This window comes from Aethalodelphis obliquidens, unplaced genomic scaffold (assembly GCF_003676395.1).
Source record: "Aethalodelphis obliquidens isolate GAN/ISIS:26980383/991018 unplaced genomic scaffold, ASM367639v1 scaffold9, whole genome shotgun sequence".
Lineage (NCBI taxonomy): Eukaryota > Metazoa > Chordata > Mammalia > Artiodactyla > Delphinidae > Aethalodelphis > Aethalodelphis obliquidens.
In genome coordinates this window covers 27206982-27222467 of record NW_020837953.1, presented here as the reverse complement: position 1 = coordinate 27222467, position 15486 = coordinate 27206982, and the positions used below count along the sequence as shown (strand labels likewise).

General features: G+C 40.2%; 2 protein-coding genes across 5 annotated transcripts in view; one reads left to right on the top strand and one right to left on the bottom strand.

Moving 5' to 3' along the window:
• Positions 1-15486, bottom strand: part of TSLIG1 (tRNA splicing ligase complex subunit 1) — a 72132-nt gene that overhangs the window by 14812 nt on the left and 41834 nt on the right. For 2 of the 4 annotated variants that reach the window (XM_027109272.1, XM_027109273.1), the window contains one exon: positions 10531-11939. The exons of the other annotated variants lie outside the window; for them this stretch is intronic. Coding sequence is in view for 1 of the 2 variants with exons in the window: in XM_027109273.1 (XP_026965074.1) it covers positions 11919-11939 (21 nt within the window). In the remaining variant the exon portion in view is untranslated. Of the gene's footprint in view, positions 1-10530; positions 11940-15486 lie in introns of those variants that run through there. 4 annotated transcript variants of the gene reach the window in all.
• ZBTB8A (zinc finger and BTB domain containing 8A) overlaps positions 1-15486 on the top strand; it is a 49689-nt gene that overhangs the window by 19289 nt on the left and 14914 nt on the right. The window lies entirely within an intron of this gene.

The window sequence follows — 15486 nt, the reverse complement described above, 5'->3', positions numbered from 1 at the left end:
ATAACCTCTGATAGTGATACTGAAGCAAAGATTTGTATAAAGTTGGGGAACAAGTTATGTGAAGATCTGGGTGAAGAGTGTTCCCGACACAAGGTCCATCAGGAGTGCATTGGCACATTGGGAAATATCAAAACCAATGAGGTTAGAGCTAGGGGCAGGTAGAGGGAGGAAGGGAAATCTTGCAGCCCTTTTAGACGAGGGTAAAGATTTTGGCATTCATTCTGAGAGGGAAACCATTGGAAGTTTTGAGTAGAGGAATGATATGACCTGACTTACATTTTAGCAGATCCCTCTGGTAAAAGCAGAGAACAGAAAGGAAGCTAAGGCAGGAGTCTGTTTATTCAAGTGTTCTTTTATGATCCTCATTACAGAGCTTTATCATATTCTTCATAAAGTTTCTGCATATTTCTTGTTAAAATATTTAATTTTCACTATTTTGCAAGAAGAACCTTCCATTGCATCTGATAACTAGCTACTCATTTTTTGTGTATTCACTTTGTGTATTTTATAACTGGGATATCTTCCCAAATTCTCTTGTTTCTAAGGAGTTTTTAAAAATTGACTTTATTAAGGTATAATTTACATACAATAAGATGTACCGGTTTTAAGTGTACAAGTTCAGTGGGTTTTGATATGTATTCATTTGTAGCAATCAGCATAAATAAGATATAGAACGTTTCTATCACCCAGAACTTCCGTCCTATCTTTTTTTTTCCTCATGCCTTTTTTTTTTTTAATAGTTTTTAATTAATTAATTTATTTATTTTTGGCTGTGTTGGGTCTTCGTTTCTGTGTGAGGGCTTTCTCTAGTTGTGGCAAGCGGGGGCCACTCTTCATCGCGGTGCGCGGGCCTCTCACTGTTGCGGCCTCTCTTGTTGCAGAGCACAGGCTCCAGACACGCAGGCTCAGTAGTTGTGGCTCACGGGCCTAGTTGCTCCGTGGCATGTGGGATCTTCCCAGACCAGGGCTCGAACCCGTGTCCCCTGCATTAGCAGGCAGATTCTCAACCACTGCACCACCAGGGAAGCCCTCCTCATGCCTTTTTGAAGTAAACGCCCGTTTCACTCTCAGCCCCTGGCAATTGTCAACCTCCTTTCTGTCACTCTAGATTAATTTTGCCTGTTTCTAGAATTTCATGTGACTGGAATCACACAGTTTGTACTGTTTTGTGTCTGGCTTCTTTTGTTGAGGCTAATGCTTTTGAGATTCATTCATGTCATTGTGTGTATCGGAGGTTTGTTCCTTCCTGTTGCTCACTACTATTCCATGGTATGGATGTACCACAATCTATCTATTCACCAGTTGATGGACATTTCTTTCTAGATTAGGGCTAGTATGAATGAAGCTGCTATGAAGATTCTTGTATTGATACAAGTCTCTTTGTGGACATGTTTTCATTTCTCTTGGGTAAATACTTAGGAATGGAATTCTTGGGTCCTAGAGTAGGTTTAACTTTATTGGAACTGCTAAACAGTTTTCCAGAGTGATTGATTGTACCATTTTACATCCCCACCAGCAGTGTATGAGATCCACTTTCTCCACATCCTTGTCAGCAGTTGGTACTGTCAGTCTTTTTAGTTTTAGCCATTACAGTGGGTGTGTAATGACCTTTCAGTGTTCATTGTGTAAAACCACAGTTTGTATTTCCCTAATGATTAATGATGTTGAAATTTTTTCATGTGCTAATTTGTATATCTTTAGTGAAATATCTGTTTAAATCATTTGCCAATGAGTTGTTTGTCCTATCATTGAGTTTTTTGAAGTCTTTATATATTCTAGATACAAGTCTTTTGTCAGATATATGTATTGCAAATATTTTATCCTAGTTCATGGCTGGGCTTTTCATTTCCTTAATGGTATCTTTCAAAGAGCAGGGTTTGTCAAATTTTTCTTTACGGTCCGTGCTTTTTGTGTCCTAAGAAATCTTTGCCTACCCCAGGGTCCTAAAGATTTTTCTCCTATGTTTTCTTCTAGAAATTTAACTTTCACATTGCGTTCTATGATCCATTTTGAGTGAAAATTTGTATCAATATGTGGTGTAAAGTAAGGGTCAAGGTTTATTTTTTTCCTGTAATGGATATACAGTTGTTCTGGCACCATTTGTTTGAAAATATTACTCCCCCCATTGAATTACTGTGTCACCTTTGTAAAAACAATTGATGAAATGAGCCTTACTTAAAAAAATTGATTGATAAAATATTTGCATGTCTTTTTCTGACTCTATTCTATTCCATTAATCTGTTGTATAGAGTGTTCTATAAATGTCAGTTTGGCCAAGTTGGTTGATAGTGTTGATCAGGTGTTTTATATCCATATTGATTTTTCTATCTATTCCTTCTACCAATTACTGAGGAGTGTTGAAATATACAATAATAATTATGAATTTCAGTATTTCTTTTTTCACTTCTGCCAGTTTTTGCTTTATGTATTTTAAAGCTGTGTTATTAAGTATGTACACATTTATCGTTGTTATATTTTCTTAATGAATTAATCCTTTTATCATTATAAAATATCTTTTTAGCTCTGGTATTGTCTTGAACCTGATTTGTCTGATATTAATATAACCATTCCAGCTCTCTTACAATTAATCATATGCTTTTTTACCTTTATTTACTTTAACATTTGTATCTTTAGGTTTAAAGTGTGTTTCTTGTAGACAGCATATATTTGAGTCATCAATTTTATCCAGTCTGACAATCTCCTTTTTAAATGCAGTTCAGAATATTTTCATTGATATAATTATCAATACAGTTGGATTTAAGTGTACCATCTTGCTATTTGTTTTCTATTTATGCCATCTCTGTTGTTCCTCTTCCCCTTTTTTCCTGCCTCAGTAAAAGAATATTAAGTAATTTTCAGTATTCTATTTTATCCCCACTGTTGGCTTATTAGCTTAATTTCTTTGTTTTATATTTAACAGTTGCTCCAAGAGTTGTAATATGCATTTTCCCTTATAATTATCACATATTGTACCACTTCATATATAGCACAGGTTAGCAGACTACAGACTTCAGGCCAAATGGGGATTACTCCCTGCTTTTGTAAGTAAAGTTTTATTGGAACACAATCACAGCCATTCACTTACGTATTGTTTATGGCATGTTTTTATGCTACAGTGGCAGAGTTGAGTAGTTGCAACAAAGACTACTAGCCTGCAAAGCGTAAAATATTTACTATCTGACCTTTTACAGAAAAGGTTTGTCAACCTCTGATGTATAGTGTAAGGACCTTATAACTGTATCTTTATGTTTCTCCTCTTTGCTTCAAATATTTTTTCTGCCCCCACCTTTTCTGGAACGTCAATTACAAATATATTAGACCAATTTGATATTGTTTAACATGTCACTAAGGCTCTGTTTATTTTTTGTCAGTTTTTTTTTTTTTTTTTTTTTGCGGTACGCGGGCCTCTCACTGTTGTGGCCTCTCCCGTTGCAGAGCACAGGCTCTGGACGCGCAGGCTCAGTGGCCGTGGCTCACGGGCCTAGCCGCTCCGCGGCATGTGGGATCTTTCTGGACTGAGGCACGAACCCATGTCCCCTGCATCGGCAGGCGGACTCGCAACCACTGCGCCACCAGGGAAGCCCGAGTTCTTTTAAAAAATTTCAGTCTGGGTAATTTCCATTGCTATGTCTTCACATTCATGGATTATTCTTGTGCAGTTTATAATATCTGCCACTAAGCCCATCTACCGAATTTTTAATTTCAGATATTGTATTTGCTTCTAGATTTTTTTGATTATTTTTATATCTTGTCTTTCTCTCAATATATTCATGTTTTTCTTCAAATTTTAAATTAAACTTAAATATAAAATTTTTAAATATAAAATTTTATTAAGTATATTAACTCTTTTTTACATCCTTGTTTACTAAGTCTAGCATCTCTTTCATTCCTGGATCTGTTTCCATTGACCAGTTTTTTCTTCTGATTTTAAGATGACTTTTTTTGCTTTTTCACATGTCTAGTGATTTTTGATGGAATGGTGAACATTGTAATTATATGTTTTTGAGTATCTGAATTTTGTTGTTTTCCTTCAAAGACTTTTGAATTTTGGTTTATGTGTTAGTTAAGTTGCAGATGAATCAGCTTGATGATTTTGAAGCTTGTTTTTGAACTTTGGGGCAGTTCTAGAGTCATCTTTACTGTTGAGTTAGGTTAGTCCTTCTACTAAGGTGTTTCTCTTCTGGGGTCTCTAATAAATGCCCTAGGTGTTCAGTGAAGAATCTTTATCCTGACTGGTCAAAACTTAATTGTCTCTTAACCCTGTGTGAGCTCTGGGAATTTTTCTGCTCACAGTTCCCCAATTGTTTTTCAGCTGAACTCTTGTAGTTTAACCTTACACATTTGTAGATTAGTGTTCAGCATAGACTCTAGAATACTCCTGTGCAGATTTATTGATCTCTTTGCCTGTGTAGTTGCCTCTCTCTGGTACTTTGCCCCACAACTGCCAGGCGCCTCAGCCTTCTTGAACACCACCTCTGTCTGTTCAATCCAGTTTGATTTCCCCTCCCTGTATCAAAATCCAGAAAGCCAAAGTGATAATAGGCTGCCTCATTTGTTTCCTTTTCTTGGAGATCACAGTCTCACTTGCCCTGTTTTCATTGTCCGAAGACAATTTTTTCATGTATTTTGTCCAGTTTTCTAATTGTTTACAGCAGAAGGCCAAGTCTAGTACCAGTTACTCCAACATGACAAAAGCCCAAGAATTTTACTTTATTTTATTTTATTTTTTTAGTTTTTATTTATTTATTTATTTTTGGCTGCATTGGGTCTTCGTTGCTGTGCATGGGCTTTCTCTAGTTGCGGAGAGCGGGGGCTACTCTTCATTGCGCTGCACGGGCTTCTCATCATGGGGGCTTCTCTTGTTGCAGAGCACAAGCTCTTGGCACGGGGGCTTCAGTAGTTGTGGCTCGTGGGCTCAGTAGTTGTGGCTCACAGGCTCTAGAGCACAGGCTCAGTAGTTGTGGCGCAAGGGCTTAGTTGCTCCACAGCATGTGGGATCTTCCCGGACCAGGGCTTGAACCCATGTCCCCTGCATTGGCAGGCGATTCTTAACCACTGTGCCACCAGGGAAGCCCAGAATTTTACTTTAGAAAATAGTTTTCTAATTTTACTTTTGCATTTAAAGATATATAATATCTGCAATAACAATAACCATTTCATCTTTTCCAATATTCATATTTTAATTACATTGCCTAATTCATTGGCTCGTAATTCCAGGACAATGTTAAATAATAGTATTGATATTTCCCTGGTATTTTTCCTTAAGGGTAGAAGAGAAGCATTTTAAAGAGATAATATCCAGAGTTAATGAAAGTGTTGGGGGAAAAGGGCACTGTCATTTCATGTTGGTAAAGATTTAAATTGATATAGTGTTTTGGGAAGGTAATCTGTCTGTACTCTTCTAGGAATCAAATTATTTCACAAGTGCTCAAGGATCTGTGTGCAAAGGTACTCATTGCAGCATTATTTATAATAAAAAATTGTTAAGTCATGACCTACTACTGTGCTTCAGATTAGAATAGAGGAATTATTAGATTTTAACTGATAGGATATGACAGTAAAAGATTGGGTATTGATTTCATGCTTCTTTAGCAATATTCCCAGATGTCCTGTTTCGGCAATTGTATGATATAACCTTGAGTATATTCTACCTCTGTTAGCATAGTATCCCTGGTTTGTCTGTATTCCAGAGACTTGGGCATATAAGGATTCAGCAAAAGCTGGATCTTTGGGCCTATAATGAGAATGTGAAGGCCCCAATCTCTAGCCAACTGCTTTTTTTTTTTTTTTTTTTTTGCGGTACGCGGGCCTTTCACTGTTGTGGCCTCTCCAGTTGCGGGGCACAGCCTCCGGACGTGCAGGCTCAGCGGTCATGGCTCACGGGCCCAGCCGCTCCGCGGCATGTGGGATCTTCCCGGACTGGGGCACGAACCCATGTCCCCTGCATCGGCAGGCGGACTCTCAACCACTGCGCCACCAGGGAAGCCCCCAACTGCTTTTTTAGTCTTTCTTATGAAATAATTTCTGGGAAGTTTGGGATTTCAAAGCCTACTATTAGCTAGAACCTAGATTATTTTAAACATGAAAGAAATTTCATTATAGACGTAACTTCTTGAGCACTAATTTATTATAGTGCTTTTCATCTCTGTATATGTTCATATTTATAAATTTGATACAGTACTGAATTGTGGTTAATGCATTTAAAAAATAACCGCTCAGCCAGTGAATACAGTTAGCACTGAAGAGAGCTGATTTAGCAGATGGTATGTTCCTGAGTTGGAGAGCCCTCACTAATCTATTTGTGTTTCTTTGCCACAGTCTCACTTTCTGTCATTATTTCCTGTTCTGCCGAATGATTTTGACCCGTAATAACTTATCACAAGTGTTAAAGCTAAAGTTACCATAAGAGTACTAAACAAAAATACTACTTTGGATGTTAAAATCGATACTTTACAGTGGTTCAAACCAGGGAAACTTTTAAAAACCTGATCAGCTGTTAATTAGAGATTGGTGGAAGACTTCTGACATCATGAAAGCTATCATAGGAATTACTGTAGCCTGAGAAGAAATGACTCACAACTATCTGAATGAACAAAGTTGGAAGAAACTTTGCCTGGAGGCATACCAGGATTTCAGGGAATATGAAGGGAAAAAATAACTGCAAAATAGCAACACCAGAAACTATGCTTTAGTGATATGATGACCTTAATGGCACTGATTCTATTAACGTTTCCATTTATAGAAATATGCTCTCCCTGCTAAATAGAGTATTCTTGAATGGGCTATCGCTGCAGGCTTGGAGAGTGTTACAAATTAGTAATAAATGACTCTTGGTCACACATGATAGAAATCCAACTTAAATTTAAGCAGAAAAGGAAATTTATTGGCTCACATAACTAAAAATCCAGAAGGAGCATTGGTTTTAGGCACAGCTGGATTCAGGTATTAAAATAATATCATCAGGACTCTCTCTGAAACAGTTCTATCTAGTTTTCTTCTGTGTTAGCATAGTTCTTAGGTGGGCTTTCCCAGTTGTTGAAGGTAACTTTTTGCAGTTCTAGGTTCATGCAATCCTTAAGGCCCATGCCCTTGCGTAGTGAGACCTTTATTCTCTAGCTTCCATAACACACTCAGACTGACAAGTGTAGTTCATATGTCCATGGAGTCAGGGAGGCAAAGGGATGAACAGCATCACCAAATTTTGGAAGGCAGTTCCCAAAAGAAAAAGAAGAATCCTATGCTGAGGAAGAGAAAGGGGTCCTGTGCAGGCAAAGGATAACAGAGGTCCAACTGTAATTACAGAAATGGAAGGAGGCTCATGTAAAAAGTACACAGGAAATATTATGGGTGAAATGATTTGATGCCTGTGATTTTATTTTAAAATATTCTGGGTGGAAAATGGAGGTAGATACAAGACACAAAATTAGCAAAATCGATCAGTGTTAAAGCTGGGTAATAAATACACAAGTATTCTCTATATTTTCTTCTTTACTTTGGTGAGTGCTTAGAATTTTGCTTAAATAAGTTAATGACAAAAAACAATGCAACAACAATAACAACAACAAAATAAATGCAGCTTCTATTGACTATGGTTGTTTGTAAGAAGTAAAAGTTAAGAGAGAAGCTGAGAGGGAAGATTATATCATTTGTCCAGAAGGGCAAGCCTCAGGATAGATCCTTTTTTTAGATTTATCTGTTTTAGGGACTAGAAATGTTATCAGTCAGGGTCTCCTCAGGGAAACAGAAACCACTCTGGGTGTTTCAAAGAGAAGAAATTTAATATATGAAATTGCTTCCAAAAGTTTAAGAAGGGCTGGAATAGCAAAAGGAAAAAAAAGGGGCCAGGGGAGCTAGAAGAACTTCAGTCATAGGGACTTCCCTGGTGGTCCAGTGGGTGAGACTCTACGCTCCCAATGCAGGGGGCCCAGGTTCGATCGCTGGTCAGGGAACTAGATCCCGCATGCGTGCTGCAACTAAGGGTCCACATGCCGCAACTAAGAAGTCTGCGTACCGCAACTAAGACCTGGGGCAGCCAAAATAAATTAAATAAATAAATATTTAAAAACAACAACAAAAAAGAATTCCAATCATAGATCAGAAGCTGCTGTGCCCCTGAGCTGGAGCTCTCAAGTCTGTGCTGGCTGCTGTGCAGTTGGAGTTGCTGTCACAGTCGTTCTGGATCTGCCGGAGAGGTACCACTTCTATCAGAGAGGGGAAGTCCAAAGGCTGGAAAGTCTACTGGAGTCCAGAATCACCTGCTCCTGCTGCCGCTACACCAACAGCCAGCAGCCACCAGAAATTGCTGCATTTTCACTGCCCAAAGCAGGAAACATTTTTCCTTTTACTGATCTCCTGTTGGCACCTCCTACTGATAAGACTCTAACAGGAAGCCAGCTGCAAGGATGGAAGCCTGGGAAATGTCATTTGCAGAATTCCAATTACATCAGTAGAGAGTAGAGTAGAGCATGGCGGGTGTTGAACTGAGAGACAACAGGTAAATGACCAATATAGTCCACCCTCTTTGGCTACATGGCATCCACATATACCACTCTTCCCATATTTAAAATTCTAAACAAGTTCACGAGTCTGCTTTCCAGTATGCAACTATCCTTCATACAAACAATGACACCATCATCGTTTCCCCAAAATGGGTGACGTTCATTCTTCTTTTAGGTCAGTCATGATCAAATTTAGTGGAAGCATGCAATGTTTCCCTGGTGGCAACATTCCTGTTTTGAGAGATAAGATCTTTGTAGGGACAGAAAGCAAGAATTCTGTAAGTGGGCTGTTAGAGGTAAAAGTGAAAGGAGGCACTGCCACTTTCACCCCTTGATTTCTAGAAGTGAGTATTCTAGTTATGGAAATAATAGCATCTATATTGGTCAGTGGCTAAAATTATGTACCACATCCATTTGGATAGCACCCCGATCTCTCAGGGTATCATCTCTCTTATGGGGCCATAATGGAATATTCAGTTGGTTATTCCACCATTTTATCAGGTAAGATGCTTCTGGGTGATGGAGTATACAGCAAGCTTCATGGTGGCTAGGGAAGGAGGCTGCCTGACATCCACAGAACAGGTCATCTTGTCTACCTTCTGAGAGCCTCCTCTGCAATGGGTACCCTTTATTAAGCATTCACGTGAGACACTAACGTCTCTTACCCTGTGGCCATTCCAAGAGGTATTTCCACCTGCCTCTTTGCCCCATGCCTTTTGCTCACCAGTTCTTCTGTCTGGTTCTTTCTAAATCCTTAACTCTTTGGCCAACTTGTTAGCCACTGTCCATGAATCAGGGTAAAATCTATACCTGTGTCTATCTCTCTCTCTGTGCAGAGTGGGCAACCAGATGCTCACTGGGGAGATTTTCCTTCCCAAAATCTTTCAGGGACACTTCTGATGGGATTTGTGATGTTTCAACTATCCACTTCCAGCTGATGCCGGCATATTGTGCAAAACCATCTCTAAATCGGCCTTAACTTTTTCTTCCTCAGTCAACTTGTTGTAGGGAGCTCACTTTGGAACCATATGTATGAGCTGAGGAAAGGCAGCAATTACACTTCATCTCCCAAAGCACTGCCTTCAATAGGACTTCATCCTAAGCAAACACAGGTGATAAGGTAGGTAGGTAATCATAGTGCTACTACATCTCCATTTTCCATTGGCAGTAAGGCCATCACTCTGTTCAAGCTTAGAGGGTCTATTTCCTGGAAACTTTTCTGTCACCAAGATTATATAGTCCTATCCAGAAAATGGGAGTCATTCTAGATATTCCAGACAGAGATAATATAATACACGAAATTATTTTCCATAACATGTTATGGAAAAACCCAAATGAACTTTTTGGCCAACCCAATACAAGGGTGTGGGAAGGCCTAGAAGAGCACAAATGAGGATGGGGTCTAGAGGAACAAAAAGAAAGAAGGAAATGATACTCAGAGGCGACAAGCTGCTAATCACAAGGGCTTAGAGTTCACCAGCCCTTAAAGCTGAGCCCACAAGCATATACTGCTTGCTGGACTTTTGGAGACACAGTGTTAGATCTGCTGAAGAGTTGCCACCTCGATGAGAATTGGAACCACCAAAAAGATTCTGCATCTGCCTGAGCTGCTGTCCAGAATCCTCCCATCCTGCTACTATTACAACAAACACCAGCGACTGTGAGAGCTAGAAGCTGGAAATTTCTCTCTTCCCCTGGTCTTCTGATATCCATTATGACCCATTTAGCGTATCCTACAGAAAGTTAACTGATGAAAGATCCTGGGTCATGAAGTTGCAGACTCTCAGCCCCAGACGCTACCCATCAGAACAGAGCAGAATACAAAAGGACAGTTGTTTGGCTTAAATAGGTAAGGAAGAGGTAAAAATTATCAGTACGGAAACCAAAATCCGTTTATGGGCTTAGTTATGAAAGCCCTGCTTCCTGACAAGAGCAAAAAACAAACTTATTCAGCCATAGGTGGGTAGGTTAAGGAAAAATGGCAACTTCTCCTGCCTGTCACTTGCTATAGTCTAGCAATGAAACAGTTTCACCAGTACAAATCCACTGAATATTTATTGAGTATCTACTATGGTTTAAGCTCAGCTTATGTTATGATACTTTAATCTTGTGATTTGAGTGAAAAGTATAAATCAGAGTAGATTAAAAATCAGCTATACATTTTTACATTTAACTACTGTAATTCTACCACATTTCCCCCATCCTCATCATTTTCACAAATAGTGATATTTTAGAGATCAACGGCATCTGTAATGAGCTCCCATGTCACTCCTTCTCTTAGATATCTGTACATTTTTTCAGTCTCTCTTCCTGTTGCAGAGAGGGTACCCTCTTCTCCCACCCTCACTAATCCTTTCTAATAGTAACCATTTTAATGTGTTCTCAATCCCTTCCTGCTTCATCTGGAAGTTTATTTCTTCAGTTATTTTTTTTTCCTAAAATATTCAGATTCTTCTTCAGTCTTAACCCCAGTTTCCTCCCTTATTCTCTTTCCCTTTACAGCAAAACTCTTTGAAAAGAGTTGTGTGTGCTTGTTTCTCTCATTCCATTCTCCCTTAAACCCACCCTAACACACACACACACACACACACACACACACACACACCACTGATAAATCCCAGTGGTCAACTCTTAGTCCTCATCTTACCAAAACTAACAGAGTTGATCGCCCCTTCTTCCCTGAAACACTTTCTTCACCTCCAGGATGTTTCTTCCTATCTTTCTGGCTTTCCTCTCAGGTATCTTTTCTTGGTCCTCTTCATCTCTCTGTTCTCTAAATGTTGGAGTGCCAAGGACTTGTCTCTGTTCTCTGTAGCCTCCTCCTTTGGTAATCACACCTAATCTCATGACTGTAAATACCGTCTATATGCTGACGATTCCGAATTTTATATCCCCAGCCTGGACCTATTTCCTTAATGCTACTCATATATCCAGCTGCCCACTCTTTATTTCTTATTAGATAAATAACAGGAGATGTTAAACTTAATATGTCCAAAGTTGAGCTCCAGATACCAGCCCCTACAACCTGTTTCTCTCCCAGTCTTTCCCATTTCAAGAAATGGCAAGTCCCTTCTGCCAGTACTCAGGCCATAAAGCTTGGAGTCATCCTTGATTGTTCTCTTTCTCCTCCCTGCCATATGTGTGTTACCTAGATGTGTGTGTGTGTGTGTGTGTGTGTGTATGAACTGCCTTTTCCCTTTTATTTATTGGAATCTTTTCATTAAGCCCCTGGAACTCACTCTCAATCCTATCTTGAAATTATATTTTCAAGAGTATATAGCACTAAGAATTCAGCTGCCAACTTGGGGTACTTCACTTTAGGGATGAGTTGTGTGACTGCCCTTTGACACAGTCCATTGCTGAAGTCATTCCCCACAGCGCTCAGCCTTTTCAGAGGTCCTCTGTTGTTTCTTCTGCTTGTCAAAGGCAGTGCTCAAGTCTCTGCAGTCAGGAAAAGAAATTTTCCACTTTACTTTCACTGTTAACATCCCCCCACTCCCTATCAACTCTCAGCAAGGAGCCTGTTTAAATTTGTACAAAGTGACTGCAGTTTGCAACTCTTAACAATACTGATGCTCACTTCAAACGTCTACAAATTGCCTGGAAAGCAAATTCTTATTGAAACTTAAACTGAAAAAGAAAATCTGTTTCCCCCCAAGGAATTAACTTTTTATTAAATCTTTTAAGAATAGAATTTGTGTTTATATAACACTTTTATGTCTGAAAAAGAACTGGCAATGACTTGGACATCAATTAATCTTTCCTCTGTGAAGCCAACTTTGATTCCTTTCCGGATTAAGAATGGATTTTAAACACAAGTTGCACTAATAGTTAGATGAAAGTTACCAAAGAATTCAGAATCTTCAGATATAACATAAATTGGGATTCTTTGGTTACAAGTTAAAAGGAAAGCCAACTCAAATTGGCTTAAGGAAAAGGACATTTATTGGCTCAAATAACTGAAAAGTCCAAGGATAGATACAGCCTAAGCCGTGACTGGGTCTAGGGCTGGGGTTAGCAAAAGGAGCCTGTGTCTGTTTTTGTAAATAAAGGTTGACTGGAACACAGCCATGCCCATTCCTTCTCATATTGTCTAGATGCTTTTGTGCTGTGACTTGAGCAATATAGTGGTGAAGTTGAGTAGTTGTGAGAGAGATCTATGGCCCACTACAATGTGTGGTTTTTTCCCCCAAACCAAGCAATTCTCCCAACACTAACTCAACTCAATTCTGGTACTATCTACCTGGAGATAGCATCAGATTCCATAGGTTAAGAGCTCAATCCCACAAGACTGCCTCCATTTCAGATGCCAATCACAAGTCAGGTTGTTACCTGTGCGTCTGACCAACTGGTTATAAAGGGTCCCAGGACCCCCTCCTTGATTAATTTGCTGGAGTGGCTTACAGAACTCAGGAAACCAGTTTACTTACTAGACTACTGGTTCATTACAAAGTGTATTAAAGGATATGAATCAACAGCTGGATGAAGAGATACATAGGGCAAGATGCTGAATCCAGGAGCTTCTGTCCCTGTGGAGTTTAGGGCTGGCAAGTGGATGAGTTCTCTTTCACCAACCTGGAAGCTCAGAACCCTGTCTTTTTTGGGGTTTTATGGAGGCTTCATTACATAGGCACAATTGATTAAATCATTGGCCATTGGTGATTGATTCAACCTCCAGCCTCTCTCTCCAGAGGTCATGAGGTGAGACTCTGAGTTCCAACCCTCTAATCTAATTAATCTAATCCACTGATTGGTTTCCCTGGCAACCTCCTCCAATCTTTAGGGGACTTCTGAAAGTCACCTTATTAACATAAACTCAGTTATGGTTGAAAGGGGCTTTTTATAATAACAAGATGTCCATTTCACCTTTATGGCTCTGATGCGATTTCAGGAACTGAGGACAAAAGACCAAATATTATAACAAAAGATGTTCCTATTGCTCTTACTGCTTAGGAAACTCCAAGGGTTTGGGGAGCTGTGAGCCAGGAACCACGGACAAACTCCAAAATATATATTTATTATAAATCACATTCTCACACCCACAAGCCCTAAAATATTTCCTATCTGACCCTTTATAGAAATGAATGACCGGGACTTCCCTGGCAGTCCAGTGGTTAAGACTCCACACTTCCAATGCAGGGGATGCAGGTTCTTCCTGGTCGGGGAACTAAGATCCCACATGCCGTGCTGCACAGCCCAAACACCTCTGGTCTAGGGAAAAATGATGTTGATAGGATCTGGCCTTTCTGTTTCTTTGCTCTGCTTTCCTCAGTGTTGGTCCTTTCTCATGTAGGCTCTCTCCTCATGGTGGCAGAAAATCTACTATAGCTCCAGGCTCACATCCTCATAAGAGTGGTCTTCTTTTCTGGTCGCTCCAATAAAAAATGCTAAGATTTGCTTTGATTGAACCTCTTTTTCTGGCCTTGTTTGACGTGTCCATCCCCAGACCAGTAACTGGCCATGGGAATGCAGTGCTCTGATTTGCCAGGTCTAGGTCACAAGTTGACCTCTGGAGTGATGAGTTGAGTCAGTATCTCCCAAACCATAAGAACCAAAGAAGTGAAGGGGTGATCCTCTTAAGAAAAGTTGAGGAGTTATTACCAGAAAAAGGTACTGAGTGAGTAGGGGGAGTAGTAGGAATAGAATAATGAATAAACAGAAGGGAAATTACATAACAGACTGGTAAACAAAAGCGTCCACTGAAACAATTAGAGTAACAGTTTTTAAATAGCTGCCGCTTCAGGACTTCCCTGGTGGTCCAGTGGCAAAGAATCTGCCTTACAATGCAGGGGACGGGGGTTCCATCCCTGGTCAGGGAACTAAGATCCCACACGCCACAAGGCAACTAAGCCCGCATGTCACAACTACTGAGCTCACGTGCCTCAATGAGAGAGCCCGCGTGCTGCAAACTACAGAGCCTACGCGCCCTGGAGCCTGCGCAACACAACTAGAGAGAGAAAACCCACACACAACAACTAGGGAGAAGCCCGTATGAGGCAACTAGAGAGAAGCCCAGGCATCATGACGAAGAGCCCGCATACCTCAACGAAGATCCCAAGTGCCGCAATGAAGACCCGACGCGGCCAAAAATAAATAATAAATAAATAAATAAATCTTTAAAAATTTTTATTTATTTATTTATTTATTTTTGGCCACATTGGGTCTTCGTTGCTGCGCACGGGCTTTCTCTAGTTGCGGCGAGTGGGGGCTACTCTTCGTTGTGGTGCACAGGCTTCTCACTGTGGTAGCTTCTCTTGTTGTGGAGCACGGGCTCTAGGCGTGCAGGCTTCAGTAGTTGTGGCACACAGGCTCAGTAGTTGTGGCGCATAGGCTTAGTTGCTCTGCAGCATGTGGGATCTTCCTGGACCAGGGATTGAACCCGTGTCCCCTCCATTGGCAGGTGGATTCTTAACAACTGCGCAACCAGGGAAGTCCCTAAATATTATTCTTAATGGTAACATTTTAGCAGCATTTCCATTCAGCTGACAAAGCCTGCTATCCCATTCACTATAGCAATAAAACCTATAAGCAACAGAAATAAATCTAACAAAAAACGTGCAAGATCTTAAAAGAAAATAAGGAAACATAACTGAAGAATATGAAAGAAGACCTGAGTGGCAAATTATACCATATTTATGGATGATAAGACTCAATATTATAAAGATGTGAGTTCTCCCATAATCTATAAATTCAATTCCAGAAAACAAATCCCTATAGGATTTTTTTTTTTTTTTTTTTTTTTTTGGCATTACGCGGGCCTCTGACTGTTGTGGCCTCTCCCGTTGCGGAGCGCAGGCTCCAGACGCGCAGGCCCAGCGGCCATGGCTCACGGGCCCAGCCGCTCCGCGGCACGCGGGATCCTCGCGGACCGGGGCACGAACCCGTGTCCCCTGCATCGGCAGGCGGACTCTCAACCACTGCGCCACCAGGGAAGCCCCCTAATATTAGTGTTTCTTTTTTTTTTTTTTTTTTTTTTTTTTTTTTTTTT